This window comes from Oryzias latipes, chromosome 9 (assembly GCF_053564925.1).
Source record: "Oryzias latipes strain Hd-rR chromosome 9, Olatipes_Hd-rR_3.1".
NCBI lineage: Eukaryota > Metazoa > Chordata > Actinopteri > Beloniformes > Adrianichthyidae > Oryzias > Oryzias latipes.
Window position 1 is genome coordinate 4,959,457 of NC_136245.1, and position 18,840 is coordinate 4,978,296.

General features: G+C 40.5%; 1 protein-coding gene across 1 annotated transcript; it reads left to right on the plus strand.

Moving 5' to 3' along the window:
• The first annotated feature begins 5,877 nt into the window (after positions 1 to 5,877).
• Positions 5,878 to 11,952, plus strand: LOC110015654 (tumor necrosis factor). The gene is made up of 4 exons (XM_023958781.2): positions 5,878 to 6,551; positions 7,609 to 7,633; positions 7,730 to 7,816; positions 10,492 to 11,952. Exons 1-4 carry the CDS (start codon positions 6,297 to 6,299, stop codon positions 10,887 to 10,889), a joined length of 765 nt encoding a protein of 254 aa, XP_023814549.1. The 5' UTR covers positions 5,878 to 6,296; the 3' UTR covers positions 10,890 to 11,952.
• Positions 11,953 to 18,840: the final 6,888 nt, after the last annotated feature.

An 18,840-nucleotide genomic window follows, 5' to 3' on the forward strand; every position in this document is an offset into this window, starting at 1 on the left:
AAATCATAACATAATTGTTTGTTTTTTTTGTTCTCGGTTACCTTTTTGCTCTGCCACCACATCACACATTACACAATGACAACACCAGCAGTCCATCGTGACCGCAGTCCTTCCAGGAATCACACACACAGCTCTAACTTCAGGTCGTTAGTTCCTGTTGTTACTCGCTGAGACTCCAGCGTTTCCTCTCATCTCTGAACATCCTTGGTGTTCTCAGGTGAGCAGCGCTGAAGTCACCTGTTTGCAGGACAACCCGACCCACAGCAGAGCTGGTTCGATCAGCTTTCATTCTGCTTACTGCAGCAGTTTCAGTTTTTACTTTCCTTAGTGCTGCACTTTCTGATTTTGAAGAAACTGAGATCTGGGGAATTTTAATGCGCTACATGACATAAGCATGCAGGCCACATATCACATGATCAACTACAACCTCTTTGTGGTAAAACGGACTGACTGGTGTTTCAATAACTCCAAAATTCTGGTTCTGAAGCCCAACAAATGCTGATCTCAGTCAGATTGTCCCAGCATGATTACAGGACTTGGAAACAGACTCCTGGTGTTTTGAGTCGGTTTATGTGTAGCTTCCCTGATGAACACACTGCAGCTCCTGCGGCGCACGAACACCCTCAGATTAGGGTTCTTCCAACTTTACCAGTGTGGCATTTTGTTCATCAAAGTGGTCATGTGACGGTGCTGTTAAACTGCCAGTGCTAAAGGCAGTGTGGTTTGTGTGGCAATGGGTTCTGCTGGGAAAACCGTGAAGCCTTTCTGGATCACAGAGACGCTTTATAGAGGCTCTTGCTTTTCTTCAGACACTCTGCACACGGAGGTGAAACCTGTTCTAATCAAAGATCTGCCTTTATGGTTATTATCACAAATCATTAACACATCTAAGCTGATACAGAGCTGAGCGCTGCTGAAGGAAACAACCCTCAACCCCTTCCCTATAGTCCAGGGGTCTGCAACCGGAGGCTCCGGAGTCTTTATCCCACCATTGTGGCTCTTTGACTTTGAGCAAAAATGCAAACAATTATAATCAACAGCAGGTTTGTAGTTTTGGCTAATTTGTTTTAGTCAAGTTTTAGAGCTGCCACTGAGTGGAACTCCACACCTGTAACTATTACAAATCAAAACCACATATAATTCATTTAAGACACAGTTAAAGAAATGGCTCATTGACAATCAGAGCCGTCAACACTGACTAAACCTCCTATCACCGATCCCACCATCTTGTCCTGTATATGTTCATACAATTGTCTGATTTTGGATTGTTTTATCGCCAATTTACTTTTAGGTTAACCGCTAATTTTACGGAATGTGTTCTTTATTATATGTAGGTAATGTTATGTAAATATGTCATTTTATATTGATATTTTAGGGGGACTCCCTCTGAAAAGAAGTTTTTAATCTCAATGCGACTTTCCTTGTTAAATAGAAGTTAAATACAAAAATAAATTGAATAAAATTTTAACGTCTACCCAGGGACTGCAGTTGAAAAACAGCCCTTTGGCTAACTGTTATATTGACAGGAATGTGTATTAATATGTGCTGTCCCTGTATCGAATAAATAAAATAAATCAGATCTAAGAATAACAAAACTAGTTTGGTGTTTAGATTTCTAACATTTAGGATCAAAATGATGGTAAAAGGTTTAACCTGCTGTTAGTGGGTTATCAGAATAATTTTTAAAAAATATGTGCTTTATAAGCTTAAAGCACATATTCTTACTGTCTAGTTGCTGTTCAGAGACAAACATCTTCACATTTACATGTAATGATTTAAGAAATTGATTCTTTACTCATGTTTTAATAGAAAAAGTCATTGTTTACTTTCTTGCATTTTGAATTCAAGTAAATCTGCTGATACACAGAACTTTTATTTTGAAAGGAGCTTGCATGTGCAATTGTCAAAGTAAAAGAAGTTGAAATTGTTATATAATGAAAAACACGACAATGTTACAATTTAATTCTCGTAATTATTTTAAAAGCTCCATTTGATAAATAAGTGGCTTAATTAACAGAAAAACATAAAGTGCATTGCTTTAAATGATAAAGGTGGGACTTTGTGGCCTTCGCTGGCTTTCAGGCTGTGAAAAACTGACCCAGACGGCTCTTTCAGTGGGATGCAGACTTCTGAGATGGTCTCTGTTTATTCATTTCCAGCGGATCCACAAGAGGTCAACAAAATTTGGAACAATTTAGACAATGATGTCAAACAGTCTGCTACAATATACATATTTAAAAGGGAACTGAAATTGCAATATTGTCAACTTATTGTATGTAAATAATGTTGCTGCGGCTGAAACCACTTATTGCTGTCTGTTATTTCTCTCCGTTTGTGATGCGTATATGGATACAGATCTGAGTTAATGTTGTTCAAGCTTATCAACTTTTATACTAACACGGTCTACTTATATCACCATCAAATTCTTATATTATTATTTTATTTATTTATTATCAGATTTTTCTTTTCCGCAACTCATTTTCATTCTTTCATGCTTGTCTAAAATGTTGGACCCCTGATAATAAGCATCTGCTTCAGGGGTGTCCACATCTTTCCATGTTTGTATTTTGAGGTGATTTGTTTTTTGCGACACATTCTGCAAAAAACAAACTAAACTAAACACGCAGTGACCAAAGGCCTGAACTTTCCCCACGATGGAGGGGCCTGATGACGTCACCAGCTGGAGAGACCCCTACAAGATCCCCCCCTGTCAGAACACAAGAGAGAACAGGAGCTCCAGGCCAGGCCACGCCCTCTATGCGTATCGTCCAATCCCACCCAAGGAACCCCACCATAGCCTGTATGGTTTAGCACCCTATGAGGGTGCACTGAAAAAAAAGATCTGTTGGATTTACATAAAAAAATCATGGCCATCGGTTGCGCGTAAAAAAACATTTTGAACCAATATAATTGTTCCACATAAAAATATCATGTTCTACCATAATGAATGCTTCTTTGTTACTACACCTAATAATTTTACATAAACAAACAAGCTTTTATTATGCCATTTACCCTCATTTCTTCAAACGTTTAAAACACAATAAAATGTTTTAGCAACACCATTATTTGTTTGAAATTAACCAAATATTTCATTTAAATGTACAAATTATTTAAATAAAATTTAAATTGAATAATCAAATTGCAATTGCAGATTATTATACAAAAGCTAATACTTTGACACTGAACACAAATTTCAGATTTAACTTTTTTATTATCTAAACTTGAAAAGTATGTTTACAGCGAAGCAAAAAGTACAAATCAAAATAAAAGGGGCTTGCTACTATTCATTAAACACAAGATTACAGAAAGAGCCGAAGCAAGCAGCTGGAATCCCCTCTTAGGAAAAACTTAAACTATTTAAAGGTAATTTTATTCAAAGAGTCAGATCTTAAAGCCAGAAACCTTAGACACACAACTTTGCCCTACAACTCTAATACAGTTTTTGGATTACCTCAAAGGTTTTTCTGAGATGAGGAGGGTAATTCAGATCTCTGCTGTAAATAAGGCCAAGCAGCAACTGCCACTCCGACACTTGGTGGGTCGACCACCACAGCCTGGGAGAGGTGGACCATGATGTCCTCTTCCTCTCCACTGCCACTTTCCATTATGAGGGTAATTCCCACCCGGGTGTTCTCGACTGCCTCCGGGATTGCTGCATGGTCTTCATTCTAAAGAACACAGAAAATATTTGTGTGTACAGTTCACATTTGAAGTTTAGTTAAAACGTCTAGATTCACAACGCACCTGTACTTTGAATAAACCCCTGCACCTGCTTATGTTGACGAGAAGGTCAGCAGTCTGAAATACAAAGAGTCCGAAAATTTTAAATTCACATGCAAACTTTGGAAAAATCCAGCTCTTATCCTTGGCTCATCAATAAATGTTACAGTTACTGGGTTAACAAAATCCTAATATTCTTAGTGCCATGTTACCAAAGATAGTGGGATAACTGATTGACCTTTGTCCCAGATGAGGACAAATTTGCCCCACAATTTCATTTTTTATAATGTATGTATCTCTCTGCATAAAAGGTGCGTGTAAAGAGTTGGACTGGCAATCTTGATGACCTCACGACTCAATTTGACAATTCAATTTACAATCCAGGAGACAACGATTCCAATAATATATGGTAAATGCACGATGAAGGGGACCCACCTGGCTCAGTGAAGACCGCAGCATGGACATCAGCATCAGGGAGGAGCAGTTGGTTGGGGTGTGATGAGAAATCAGGACAGAGATTTCTGAGTTTCGTGTTCAATTTCAAATAAATATAGAGTGACACCTCCACAGCTTTAACTAAACATGCGTTGTTTTCAAATCAATAGCTGCAATGGAAAAAAAAATCTGAAGAAATTAGACCAGAAAGTCCATTTGACCCCCACCTCCCCTAACCCCTCCCCTTACAGAATACAAACCGCGTCCACTGAGAACCCGCGAATTTTGAAATGGAAACTGCAAACTAAGCTAGCAGATTGGGAGTAGCTAATCCCCCCACCCATGTACAGGGTTCCCATATTTATCCCAAAACAGGGGAAATCTGTGAAGAAGTAGGATTACAGACGTTTTAAAAGGATGTTAAACTTTGTACTACACATTATTCACTTGTTAACAAAGGACATGAATATTTCTTCTCCATTTTAAACTCTCAAAGCTAAAATCTCCATAGAAAAAGTTCAGCATTATAGAACGAAAACAAAGCTTTAATTGAAATCGAAGAATTATGTAAACTTGACAAACCGAACTCATTCTGTGCGGGAGACGTGCACCGAGAATGATTGATAGTTGACTGAGAGAAGTGTACTAGAGTGTGCTAATCAAATAATGCCATCCTTTAAGCTAGCTCATGGGTGGAACGGCATGGAAAACCTAAATAATAGTAATAATAGCTTCTCACATTTTCTTTCAATTTTGGTCTCCACGACGTGGAACTTAGCAAAAAGAAATCCATACAGTGAAGATGAATACCCCTGGCAAAGTTTCTGTCTGTGGGGGGGAAAAAAAACCTTGTCACGCCCACTGCCCATTTGTCAAAAGCCAATTCCCACGGCATAACTACTCACCACTCTTGCCTGTACATCATTGGAAATCACCGTGTTTATTGCTGAATCTTTCTGTTTGCACCATGCAAGTATTGTGAGTATTGTAGCGGCCTGGGGGTTGGCCCCGCATTCAGCCCCTAAGTCTCATGGCAAGTGGGGAATCATGGGGGGAAACCATGAGTGAGAGGGCTGGAGGCAGAAGTGAGGTCCATGCTGTTCGGCTGTTTGAGGGTGTTGAAAAATAATGGACATTGATGCTGAAAAGGAAAGTTTGCGTCTCTGCCTTTTTCTTCCTCTGAGAGACTATCCGGAGGTCAGATAAGAAGATGCTTTATTAGCAGCTCGGGTACTGCTCATGACCAGCTGTAAAGTGGCACGCAAGGCCTAGAGGTTTCTCCAGCTAGCGTTGCTTTCAGGTTCTCTATATTGGATCACTCCAAAGTTTCCCCTCCTGGAATGCTTCTGGATGGACGGGGCTTACTTATCCAAAATTAACGGGCAAGGGATCAAACATAACTATTTCATGTTTTGTCAACATGATTTAAATACATCACTATAACACTGCAAGAAATGATGGGTGATGTTCGAGATTATAATATGTTTCGAAAGTAAACATAGTTTGTTCATATTTAGCACACGTTTAGTATTTGTAAATTGCACAACCCCACTTTTCCCGCTTTTTCAGTGGGTGGAGGGGTCAAAACCAAGGCAGATGGCTGAAGGTGGGAGGTATAAAGGGCTTCTCACAGAGGAGCTGAAAGTGAACTGACCAGAGTTCCCTAGGGAATGCAGAGTGGGGGGCTCAACCCTGAAGTTGCATCACAGGCCCACCCCTACTACACACACTCTCTCTCTCTCAATGAAATATAATGTGAGAAAGAGGATGGACATGGAACAGCCTCCACCTAAACTGGCAAAGCCCCCATCCCGGACTGAGAGCCACCCTTCCAGCAAAGGAGAGTCAGTCATCTGTGCGCATGTCACGGTCTGGAGCAGCTCTGGAGCTTTTATGACTTTCACGACAACATTATCTTCTGGAAGGACTTCTACACCTGGGGGTCTCACCTGCCCCTGTTTGGAGGGCTTGTTTCTGTCGCTTTAACTGCCCTCCCGCCTTCTCACTGCGCTTAAGGGGTGCGCCCACTTCCACTCACGCCCGTCCGAGACCGACAAACCCTTATGAGGAGGAAGTTCTCTTGGTGAAACTCGCCTGCACCGAGACTGTGAACGTGGGCGACCGATCTGTACTAAAGGAAGATGCAGAGCGCGAGGCAGCAGCTCATTTACGAAGGGGGAGCGGACAGCATGGAACAGGAATGCGTCTGCGCGGAGGCAGGACTGCACGGCGTGAGCGCCGCTCGCCGCCACAGGAGCGGCTGGCAGTGGCAGCAGCGCACCACGCAGCTGCTGCTGTTGGTGGTGGTGGCGCTGCTCCTGCTCCTGTCGGCGGTTCTGGCTCTGCTGGTCATCTTTGGGCTCGAGAGGGACTGGCGCGCGCCCCATGGCAAACAGGTGGGTAGATCTTTTACGCATTGATCCCGAGGTGTGTCTGTTAGCGCACGGAACCGCGTCTCAGGTCAGCCAGGGTATGTCCACGGCTGTTTTGATTTTATCTTTATTTGAAGTGGTTTATTTCAAGCAATCAAAGCAAGAATAATCGTGAAAAAAATACAATCAGCATTGATACATTTATACAAAGACGTATCAATTTAGGATTATACTTTTAATCAAAGATTGCTTGAGGGAGTGGAAGGAAGCGAACTGACACGCCTGTTCTTGAGTTTGGATCCGACAGATCTTCAACTGTGCACCGAGGACTCGAAGCCCGGACGACCTAGTATTCGGCAAGCGGAAGGTCTCATAAATCACTTACTCAAATTGCTGGTGATTTATCAAACGTTTCCCTTGCTATAACTGTCCCTCACAACAAGGCGCGTCAGGGCAGTTCACGGCGCGCGCAACAGAGGCTTTCTGTTAAGTTTTCACAGCTGAAGCAGTTTGGTTGTCACCTTTTCCTGGCAGACCGGATTTAGTAGAACCTCTGTCAGAACTGGTCAAAAGGTTGAAGTTTTAGAAATCTATTTGTCTTGGCTTGAAATGTGCAGAGATTTCACAACAGTCTGTATCTGATCAAACACAGCAGCTGCGTTTCTTTGGATCAGAACTGTCCAACAGGACAGTGGAACTAGAACCAATGTTCTGAATCTTTCTTCAAGACCTTTTTGTCAGATTTAGAAGCCAAGTGTAAACGTAAACGTTGTTTATACATGTGTGGTTGGAACTGGAAAAACGGGTTCCAGCTTCACGTGTGGGTAAAAAAAACAAGCACTTCAAAAGCCATTTAGGAAAACATGTTTGTTATAAGCGAATAATTTAAAAACCACCACTCCAAGCTTTCGATTGTCCTCATGCCCTCTGTGAACCCACCTATGCGTCATACAGCTATACTTGTGGTGGCTGCAGTACTGAAAACCAGATGTGCATGAACAGTCAAACGTCTTGTCCTCTGTTGCTAAAGTTTGGTGTGTATTTAGTCCACTGATGATGCTGATTGTGTTTGTGTCTTCAGGACAGGCTGGTCAGCCTTCCTCCAGGTAAATATTAGCTCCAGCTAAAAAATGAGACTGAAAGCTGCTACAGCTGCTTTTCTCAGGAGTAAACCTTGTGTTTTTGTTCTTCTCCAATGGCAGACACTGGTGACTGCAAGGAACAAGTGGAAACTTTCAAACCTCTGAGCCATAATGATGGCAGAACTCCAAGAGCTATGCTGACAGCAGGTAAACTACGCAGACACTCTGAACACCTTACCTCTGTCAAAACATGTTAGTACTGAAGCCACAGTTCTTACTCCAACAAAGCTGAACTTGCTGGTTTCCTTTTTTGTTTATTCCACCATCAGACTGTTGATATAACTGTGATTTTTCTGAGCTTTACTCATCCTCTACTCAAAAGCAACTGGATTTGGATCACAGCAGTACTGGAGATGGAAGGATTGCGGTAGAATCTTGTCCGTATTTTGAAAAGACCCAATCTGACACAGCAAAATGACCTTACAGAAGAAGGAGTTGTGTGTTTGAAGGTTCTGTTGTCTGAACGTTTTGCTATGGTCCCAGGAACAGATGTTCAAGTTGATTAGTGCACAATCATGAAAACTTATAGGTCTACTCGGGATGCCACCATTCTATAAAACCTAGACAATGCCTTACACCATTGAAACAAGTCATGGGGAAAGTCAATTGTTGCTAGTCTTTATAGTCACAGGGAACGTGCGGAAAGGGTGCTTGAAGATCAATGCACAGATGACTACAGGATACACATGTGAAGTGCTCCTGGTCTGACTGACGCCAGGAGTGATGACTTGTTCTAAGAGATCAGTGGATACTTCTACAGGACAGTGTCAGGACAGGTCTGAAGAGTTGTGTCTGTCTTGTTAACAAGTGCGGATAAGATGGAGCGACTCCATTAAGATGCCCTCCAGAAGATAAACACTCTATAAGAGTAGAAGCAGAGGCCTCTAGTCAGATTCAGCACTCCATTTTTGCACATGTTTGTTGGTACAGGCATTTTGGGTTTTTATTGAAAGTTGTGTCTTCCTTGTGAGCAGCCTTTTAAATGGTTTATTTGTTCCAGACTCTAGTGAAAGCTTCTATGAGTACATCGTCTCAGCCTGCACAGACTTTGGACTTTTATTATGGTTTTCTAAGATACACAACAAATCCTAAACTCTTGACTCATCACTGCTCAATTGACCTGTGTTGGATGGAGTTCCTGGTTTGTGCTCAGAACATAGAACTACTATGGGATGATGTTGTCACTGTCTTCTTATCTTCTGAATTTGTGTTACTAGATAGCAGTAAGGTATTTACAGCAGCATGTTAGGCTGTAGTGTGATGAAATATGTGTTGTTGGGTACAGTATACTTGACAAACCTGTTGCATGTACAGGTTGGCACCAGGGCACTCTGGTAGAAGACATATATTACTTTAATAAGTAATAATTAATGATAGTAATAAGTGAGGAAACATTGTATTGTTATTATATAATTTGTTATAATAACAATACAGTGTTTCCTCACTTATCACGGGGGGGTCATGTTCTAAAAATGAGATGAAATCCGTGAAGTAGGATTATCAACGTTTTAAGGCTGTAGACCTTCTTATTACACACTATAAACTTTTCTTAGACAGACATAAACATTTTCACACTTTCCTATCTTGTTTAAGTTCTCAAAGTTTAAACCTTCATAGAATATTAAGTCCAGTGTTATAAAATCAAAACAAAGATTTGATCACGATTAAAGATTTATCTAGAGCAGAGACAAAGCAAAAAGGACATTAATTGACAAGGTCTACAACCAACCAGGGCACAGAACACAATGTACTGTAAAATAACGCATGCAAAATTTCACTGAAAAAAATCCATGAAACAGCAAGACTGTGAAAGGTGAACCGCGATATAGCGAGGGAACACTGTATACTATAAGAAAGGGAAGATCATCTTTATTTATCTGTTGGTAATAGAAAACTATAAAACCAGCAGTAAGGAAGTCATGTGACATTCTGTCTGGCATGGGTCTTAAAGGGAATATGCACATCTAAATATATGTCAGTACCATCCATCCATTCATTCATCCGTCAATCCATCCATCCATCCATCCATTTATCCACCCACTACTTTTTCTGAGGTTTGTGTCGCTGTAGCAGTAGTTTGAGTTGAGAGTTGAGAGACACAACTTCTTTGGCATGTCATGGCTCAATTGTGGAGCCCTCCTACTAGGAGGGTGTCCAGGTGACATTCTCTCCAGATTTCTAAACCAGCGTAACCAGCTGAAGAATTGGCTTTACTCACAAGAATTTCCTGAACGGCTAAACTTCACCTCCTATCTCTGAGGGTGACCTCAACACCTGTACCGTTTGCTCACAACCCACAGCGTGTGGCTGTAGGTGGGGGTAGAAAAACACTGATCTGTAAAATCAGAGCTTCCCTCTCCAATACACTGGTTCAAGGTTGGTATTTCTGCAGATGTCCCTCTGAATTGACAGTTGATTTCAAGCTCCATGACCTGCTTAAATGTAACACTTTCCATTATTCATCTACTTTCAATACCATCGATTCCTTGAGATGGTTCTGCAGAGTGTTTTGGGAGCCAGACTGGGGGCTGGACTTGCACACTTTCTGCTCTTGTGATGTGTGTACTGTATGTGTGTTTCTCTTGGAACATCTCATCAGTTTTCCAGAAAATGTTTACCTGTAAACTACTGGTAATTTGGGGGGGATTCTAGGGCTAACCTCATTTTACTTTGGCGTACTAAATGAACACATTATTATCAAGTTGTTTTGTTATGTAGCATACGATCAAATCCAAACTTTGTTGGAAGTTGGGTTGGTAAAATGTTCATATTGCTAGTAAATGGTGAAGCATTAAATTTAGTTTTTTTCTTTTTTTTTCTAGCTAAAGTTAATCAGACCAGTGGAGATCCCCTACAATGGGAGACTGAACTTGGAAACGCTTTCCTCGGAGGATTTAATTACTCTGACGGCAATCTGGTGGTGCCAAGAGACGGCTTTTACAGGGTGTTCCTGCAGGTCGCCTTCGAAATCCCTAATGAGTGTGAAAACCAGGCCCTCTCCTGCACCGTGTTAGCTCTGTCGGAGGATTATCCTAAATACAAGGAAATTCTTAAAACAGATGATTTTGTAGAATGTTGTAATTGTATAAAAACCCTTTACACATCTGCCTTGTTTTCCTTTAAAGAAAACACTATGCTGAAAGTGAAAACAAACGGACCATACATTATCAGCAAAGATGAAAAACTGGTGTTTTTTGGTGCAGAACTTCTCCCAGATTAACTTGGTTAAAGGTTCTGATAATGACCTCGCTCTTCAGCCAACCCTGAACAGGAGTGTTCATCTTCTGTCAATCTGAATCTGTTAAACTGTCAGCAGCAGCTTTGGTTAAAGATGAACTCATCAGCTGTTGTCATGTAAATATTCTGTTCACCTGTTTCTCTGTAGGTCTTAGTTGTTTTTTTTTTTTTTACATATTTATAAAAGAAGCCAATTTTATATCCGAGTGTAAAAATGCTTTACCTGTGTTCTCAGAAAATTAACTAACAGGAAAACGTGATATAAACATCAGCAAATTAACTTTTTTATTACTGTTGTCAAAATATTTGTCTAATTTAGTTCTTCTCAGGGGGAATATTTGTAGTGGGTCACTATAATGTCAGCTGTTACTGAAAATGGAAACTGAATTGATCAGTTTGACAAAACGAAGAGATTTAGAAAAGTCTACATGTTGTCATTTTAAAGAGGAAACAACATTTTTTAGTATCTTTGTAATGTAATGTGAAGAAAATCCATGCAAAGACATCAAGTGTGTTTGCTTGGACATTGAGTGGAAGACGTTCTTAATGGCATAATTTGTAATACCACAAAACACTACTTTTTTGCTTTAGCTGGAGCTGATGTATCCTGTAGCAGAGTAAGCAGGCAAAGACTCACTTTTGCAGCTATATGGTTTATTCCTTTGTCTGGGATAAAGTCTGAGCTGTACAGTGATTTAACTGCTTTATTTTAGGATTTAGGACATTTGTAAGATTATATGATTGATATATAAATATATAAATATATATATATTTAATTCAAACATCTTCATCTGATAGAGTTGACTGGAGGAGCAGATTAATTTATGAGAGTAGTAAAGAGAGCAGTCAAAACACTAGCTGCTCTGAGCTGAAGGAGTTGGCTACCATCTTTAATAAAGGAAAGCAATAATGATGGATGGGGTAAACAAGGGTTGATTTTGATCCTTTAGATCTCCAAGAATCCGGAGGGGCACCGATTTTATTTAAATATTTAACTGTGTATTGTTGTACTGCGTTTTTGAAATAAAAAATCTGGGAAAAACACATTTTTGGTATCCTTGTCTTTTTTCAGATTAGATTAAAGTGTGCTTTAATTTGTAGTTGCAGGAAAAAAACAGACCGTAGAAGCTGGAGGGGGGCCTCTGCACCTCTTTCTACACATCTCCCTGGTGGGAAGCCATGTTATCAGAAGCAGGCAGCATGCAAATGTCAGCATGACCAGTAATGCCTATAGTTCTGGGACAATACAGCTCTCTCATGACAGTCTATTACTTTAGATTCTAGGTTAAAACCAGCAATAATGCTTTTTTTTTTTAACTAAAGAAAGAAAAGACTGTTGAGAAAGCTTTCCTCCTGGGAAAACGCCAGAAGATCGTCTACATGTTTCTCCTAACTTTCTGAGTTTCTGCTGACTAGCAGACGGGGGATGATCGAGGGCCTTTAGCTGTACTCTTACAGTGTGTGGTGTTGTGTTAAAATTACTTAACCCTTGTGCTATCCTAGGCACTTTGACAATGGGAGTGAGGTTATCTAGACCCCACAAGACAGTGTGATGAAGTCTTTCTTCAATGATTTGTGATCCTCACTGGTGTCCATGGATTACAGTAAATCCTCTTCACCTTTATCCACCTTTGTCATGGAAGGGAGAACACATCAATGGTCACCTTGACCCCATAGGATAGCACAAGGGTTAAAGACTCACTTCCATTGAAAACTGTGTTTTTAACATGTTTTTGTGGCATTTTTTCTGACGATGGAGGACATATATAAGAAAAATTAAGCTCAACTTTGACTGTTCCAAAATATGTTTTTCCAGTGCATCCACTTTTAGACAAATAGATCCATGAACTTCTTCATTTTTTCCTCGTCTGAGCAGGAATCTGGATCAAAACGGTATGCCTGGATAGTTCCAATATTGCTTGCCCTTTCTTTTGCACTGATGATGTTAGGTTGGGGGTGTGGGGGGCCGAAAGCCACTTAAAAAAATCACTGGGAACCCTTTGAAAATTTATCAAAAGATGATCGGAGTGGCACTCTAACTTTCATGCTGTTGTTACCTAAGGCGTTAGCGCGTCCACATCCATCTAGACCAGGGGTCGGCAACCCATGGCTCCGGAGCCACATGTGGCTCTTTCCTCCATCTGTTGTGGCTCCCTGTGACTTTGGAAAATAATGAGTATTTTATAATAATTAAATTTTATTTTAGTTTGTTCATTTTTCATGGCATTTCAAAGGCGCTGATGGCTCCGTACAAAGCGCGAGCCACGTAAAAAACAGCTTCGTTATGAGCTCATATTTACGCAGAGCTGATAGCAGGAGAAGACACGCGGGGCGGCTTCAATAAACACTCCGATCTTCTGCCGGGAACTTGACGTGCTGCGGGGCAGAGACCAACTCGCTGATGACAGACTGAAAGTTCGCGCCAGCGTTGCCAGATAGAGTCACAGTTTTCCAGCCGAAAAGTCATCTGAAAACCGCCAGACCCAGCCAAAAACCGCCCAAAACAGTTTTTGTTGATGTTTTTTTCCTACTGGACTGATAAAATAAAAGTTTTTTCAAAATAAAAGATAGTTCTGACCAATAATAAAATGTGTGCAATATTGAATATTTCTTCAGCGGAGCCCCTTCTTCCATTCATTTGCTTAACACGCTCTATCCCCGCTATAACCTACGTTCTGCTCTTTCATCCGTCTGCGGCGCTGGAGCGCCCCGACTACCGTATTTTGCGCTCACTGTGTAGGACACACTGAGGAGCGCGGGGGAAACAAAACTCAGCTGCAGAGGATGTGCACAGGTGAACAGGTAGAGAGGAAAAGCAGGTAAAGTGGCGGAGGAGGGGCTTTGGCTTCAAACTCTGTCAGAGAGATGCAAACACGGGCGTCAGATTGAGACGCAGCTTTCACTGCGAGAGTTGAAGCAGAGTCTTTCCCTGGGATGATTTTATGAACTCAAACATGGAAACATGATTACCAAGTAGAACTCTTCAAAATAATAAACCTGATCTCTCACCTTTGAATAATATATGCATGCATATAATATATACATGCATAATATATATAATGATGTCAAAACGGGTTGTGGCTCCGGGTGCTTTCTTTTTTATTAGGGGCGGTCCCAAATGGCTCTTTGAGTAAAAAAGGTTGCCGACCCCTGATCTAGACCTTGTTCCTTTATTCCCTGTGCTTAAGGGGCAGTTTCCATCATCACTTGCCCCTGTCTTCATTGAAGAAGTTTTTACTGTAAAGTTTTTTTTTTGGCACAGAGCAGCCTTGCAGCCTAATGCATTCCCCCTTACTGTACTGCTGGAATTCTGACTGTTCTTTATCTTGAATACTTTAATATTGCTTCATCTTGAATACATTAGGAGTCTTTATGACCGAATAGTCCAATATATCTGAGCTCACAAAGATCTGACATTAGAGTTGTGGAGCCAAGCCTTTTAGTGCAAGTCAAATCAAACAGTATGAGCTGCATCTTTAGTATGTTTGTCCTTTCTCTTGGTTTGTTTGCAGATCTAACACCAGAACTTGTTTATCTTTGTAACGGTGTCTCATGTACTTAACCAAGTTTTTTTTTAAATATTTTAATTTGATTTGAAATACTTTATTTCAAGCAATCAAATAAGAATAATACACAAAAACAATATAATCATTAGTTATAAATTCATACAATGACGTGTCAAACTTAGGATAATTAGACATAAAATTAAATATTGCTTGAAAGGGAGTGGAAGAACGCGAACTATAATCCCACCCCTCTTCTACCGTAACCATTTTATGACATGATTTCTCAATATCTGGTTCACAACTTTATCAGACAGAATTAAGAATCCTTACGTATCAATGAAGCACATGACAAAGATGAATAATTATGCAAAAAACAGACATAACTATTTTAGAAATCAACATGGCAAATGCAGATCAGTTATCTAAAATATATGCAGATTATGTTAATTACGAAAATCCTGTATATGATTAAGAAATAATACTAAATCAGTAAAACCAGTGGGCGACAGTGGATCAGGTGGTTGAGCGGGTCGTCCAATGATCGAAGGGTTGGCGGTTCGATCCCCGCTCCCACCAGCCAAAATGTCATTGTGTCCTTGGGCAAGACACTTCACCCTCCTTGCCTCCAGTGTGGCTCCACTGGTGTGTGAATGTGTATGAATGATCCCGGTGATGGTCAGAGGGGCCGTAGGCGCGAAATGGCAGCCACGCCTCTGTCAGTCTGCCCCAGGGCAGCTGTGGCTACAACAGTAGCTTACCATCACCAAGTATGAATGAGGAGTGAATGAATAATGGACATAATGTAAGCACTTTGGGTGTCTTGAAAAGCGCAGATAAATCCAATCCATTATTATTATTATTATAACACCGTTTAAAAAATCTTCATAGCAAAAATAGATCAAGTATCGAAAGTTAAAAATATGGTAAATGGTAATATATCCACCTTCCTGGGAGGCCCCTTTCCAGTCACACTCCCATTCACCCATGCACACATACATTCACACACTGGTGGCACCTCTGCTGCCAAACACAGGCGCCAACCTCCCACCAGCCCAAAAATATGTGAAAATTATGTTTCATTGGGAAAAATCATGAATCAATTTTTGGAGCAAGTGAAGTAATATCATTAGAAATCAATCAATTTAGCCCTCTTCAATAATTGATGTTGCCCTTTTTTATTATTATTATAATAAGGTAATGCTGCGAAATAAAATAAGTTCATCAGGTTTGCAGTTGTGACTAAATGAGATCACAACTGCAATCAATTTGAGGAAGTTTATTTAACTTCCTCAAATTATTTCATATTGTCAGTTCACTCAAAGTGAGCTTAGACCACAATTAGTTACTGAATCATGCATGCATTAGCTCATTCCAGACAAAGGCGCCTTTTAGCTCCAACTTCAACAGCAGCCGTTTTCAGAAACGTCTCTGTACCCACTTTCTGTTTTAAAAGGAAAAATTGGGAAACTCCAACTGTAACAAGGCTAAACATTTTTTTAGAATGTTGGAAAAATGTAAGGCATTCTTTGCAAAATATGGCAAAGTCATATGATGTGTTTGTCACAATGTGATGTGACAAGAGTGGCCTGGTTTACAAAGGAGGCAGATGACTTTTAAGTTCAGGTCCAGGTTTTTATTTGCTTGTCTCACACCTTGGCTGCACAGCTCACACATGCTCTCCCTTCACACTGAGCTCCTTCTCTTTTTTGGGTTCCAGTTAATTGGCTGGCCACGCCCAGGAAGGAAGCCAAATTTAAACAAATATTTGAAATAATTACAACAAAAGATAGAAATGTCTTGTAAATAATACAGTTAAAGTCCTGCAAATGAAGACATACATAAATAAACAAACAACTGAAATCATTACAACAAAAGGTATATACAAAGAAATCCAAATTTTTTCCACTTCCTGTGCCCAACTATTAAACAGGAATAGAAAGGCCTTTGCCACCATTTTGTTCCTTGGGCAACAGGAAGAGAAGGTGAGAAACATTACAAAAATCAAACCAGTCTTAAACATTTGGTGGTTGTGCATGATGTGTCTAAAAATGATGAGCTATGATAGACAGGTGACAAGTAGATACAACTTCTTTGTCACAGTGTTGCAGAATCATATTGCTGTTGGAAAGAATAAACCAATACAACCCTCTCTGTTGCGCTTTTTTAAGCTCAGGACAAATTCAGCTCTTTAGACGAGCCTCTTAAGTCTTTTCTGTTCCTATTCAAGCTGCCTCCAACCCAGCACACCACAGGACTGCTGAACTACAAGCTGAGTCATAAACTGTTCAAATGAGTTTGCTGCACACATTAAGTGACCTCACCCTCGTTTCCAGAAGGTATCTACTAAAGGTCAGAAGGACATACTTCTTACCAAAGCTCTCTAGATGAGGTTTTTTTTTCCCTCGGAAAACTTTCTGTTGGGGTCAAGATCTCAAAACAAGAAATAAATATTTAAATGAGTGAATCGTCACCCTGAACAGACTTTCAAACAAAAAACTTGACAATCCTCACCCCCCAGACAAACACAATTCATTCAGAATGTACACAAATGAATTAGGGATACTGTGAAAACCTCAACATAGTGTTTGTTTCACTTTGGGGTTAAGGAGGCCTGTCATGGGGTATCAGGATGACCCAGATGCAGGACCAGAAGACAAGCCACAGTGAGAACTAAAAGTATTCAATAACAAAAAGCACCAACCTAGATGGGATAAAAACCCATAACAGAACTCAAACCCAGAATACAAAATAATCAAGATGAGCTGGAGCTAGAATTAAACAAGCTGCACTCCAACACAGATTGCAGAAACAGAACCACTTAAATACAGCTCAAACAAATTTACCTAAAGTGCAGGCAGCTGTGTGCCACTCCATGTAGAGCCACCAGGAAGAGGGTGGAGTCCTCCAGGAGAGCCACAGTCAACCGCACAGAGAAACACAGACTGACACTGTGTTAAGGCAACTGAATTGGGGTGATAGACACACCTCTTCATTCTGTGGGTAAACAAAGCCAGTCATTCCAAGTTCATCATTCAAACAAGCCATGAACGCACAAAATTGCATAACAAACAAGCAGTGCCACCTGGCCATAGCACCTTCGGCTTGGTAGTAGGCAGTTAGATGTTGGAGATGTTCCCTGACCTGAACCCCATAGAGCACACCTGGAACCAGCTGAGGCAGAGACTGGATGATCTGACCCCCAAGTGACCTGGCAGAACTTCATGTGGCACTTGTGGAAGAGTGGAATGCCTCAGAACAACATCATTAGGTTAGTGAGGACCACATGACGTCGCTGTCCAGCTGTCATTGCAGCAAATGGCGGAAATACTTCTCCAGAATTCTGCAGCCCGCATCACCACCAGGACCCCGTTATCCCACCACATCACACCAGTTCTCCAAAATTTGCACTGGCTTCCCATAAAACAAGGGATTAGTTTCAAGATTCTCCTCATAACCTTCAAAGCACTCCTTAACCTGGCTCCACCCTACATTTCTGATCTTCTTCACATTTCAATTCCCTCCCGATCTCTCCGCTCCACTTCCTCTCTCCAACTCCATGTCCCAACTGCCCGTCTTGCCACCATGGGGGCAGAGTTTTCAGTCGCTTTGCCCCCCAGCTATGGAATTCTTTTCCTCCAGATCTACGCAATACCGACTCGCTGCCACTGTTCAAATCCAAACTCAAGACTCATCTCTTCAAACAATCATACAGTTAATCCATTCAGTAAACACAACCTCATTTGTCTGTTTTTCTATCCTGTTTTTATGTCTTTATGTCTTTCTGTTTATTCATGTTTTACTCTGATAATTTCTTATTGATGTTTTATTCTGTTTTTCTTATTTTTAACCTTGTACAGTGACCTTGGGTGACTTGAAAGGCGCTTGAAATAAAATGTATTAACATTATTATTAATACCTGCTATTGACATGGTCAATGTTTGTTATTTGGGACAACCTTTAATACACTCTGATTTTTTTTGGTGGTAAAAAATATTTTTCAAAGATTAAAATGTTGTTTCTTGTCATTTATTACTATTAATATCAAAGGAAACTTTTACGTGTTTCATTAAAATTCAGACCAAATAGGAGAAGTGCTCATGTAATAACCCTATCCCTAACATATATCTATGTTTGTGTTCTACATGTATCTTCATGTCACCAGTTGTTTGTTTTGTCTGACATGTGTCAAATGTAAGAAGTTTGATGTCTTCGGCCAACCTGTCCTCAGATTCCCATCTTGACTGCCTTTCAAAGTTATAGCTTTTTTTTTCTTTTTTTTTTTTTCGAAAAGCATGGCGTAGAGGAGACGCACCAGATCTTCTAGGTTTGGTAACGCCCTGGTTTTTTGCAATTGATCCCAGAGATTAAAAAAAATACATTTCAGGAGAGTGACAAAACTCTCACTGACAGGTGTTTACTCTACATGGT

Excerpts from the sequence above, each read along its gene's own strand:
- LOC110015654 (XM_023958781.2), top strand. The coding sequence starts at position 6,297 with ATGCAGAGCGCGAGGCAGCAGCTCATTTACGAAGGGGGAGCGGACAGC. Across the intron at positions 7,634-7,729 it reads GCTGGTCAGCCTTCCTCCAG|ACACTGGTGACTGCAAGGAA; the intron begins GTAAATATTAGC and ends CTCCAATGGCAG. Across the intron at positions 7,817-10,491 it reads AAGAGCTATGCTGACAGCAG|CTAAAGTTAATCAGACCAGT; the intron begins GTAAACTACGCA and ends TTTTTTTTCTAG.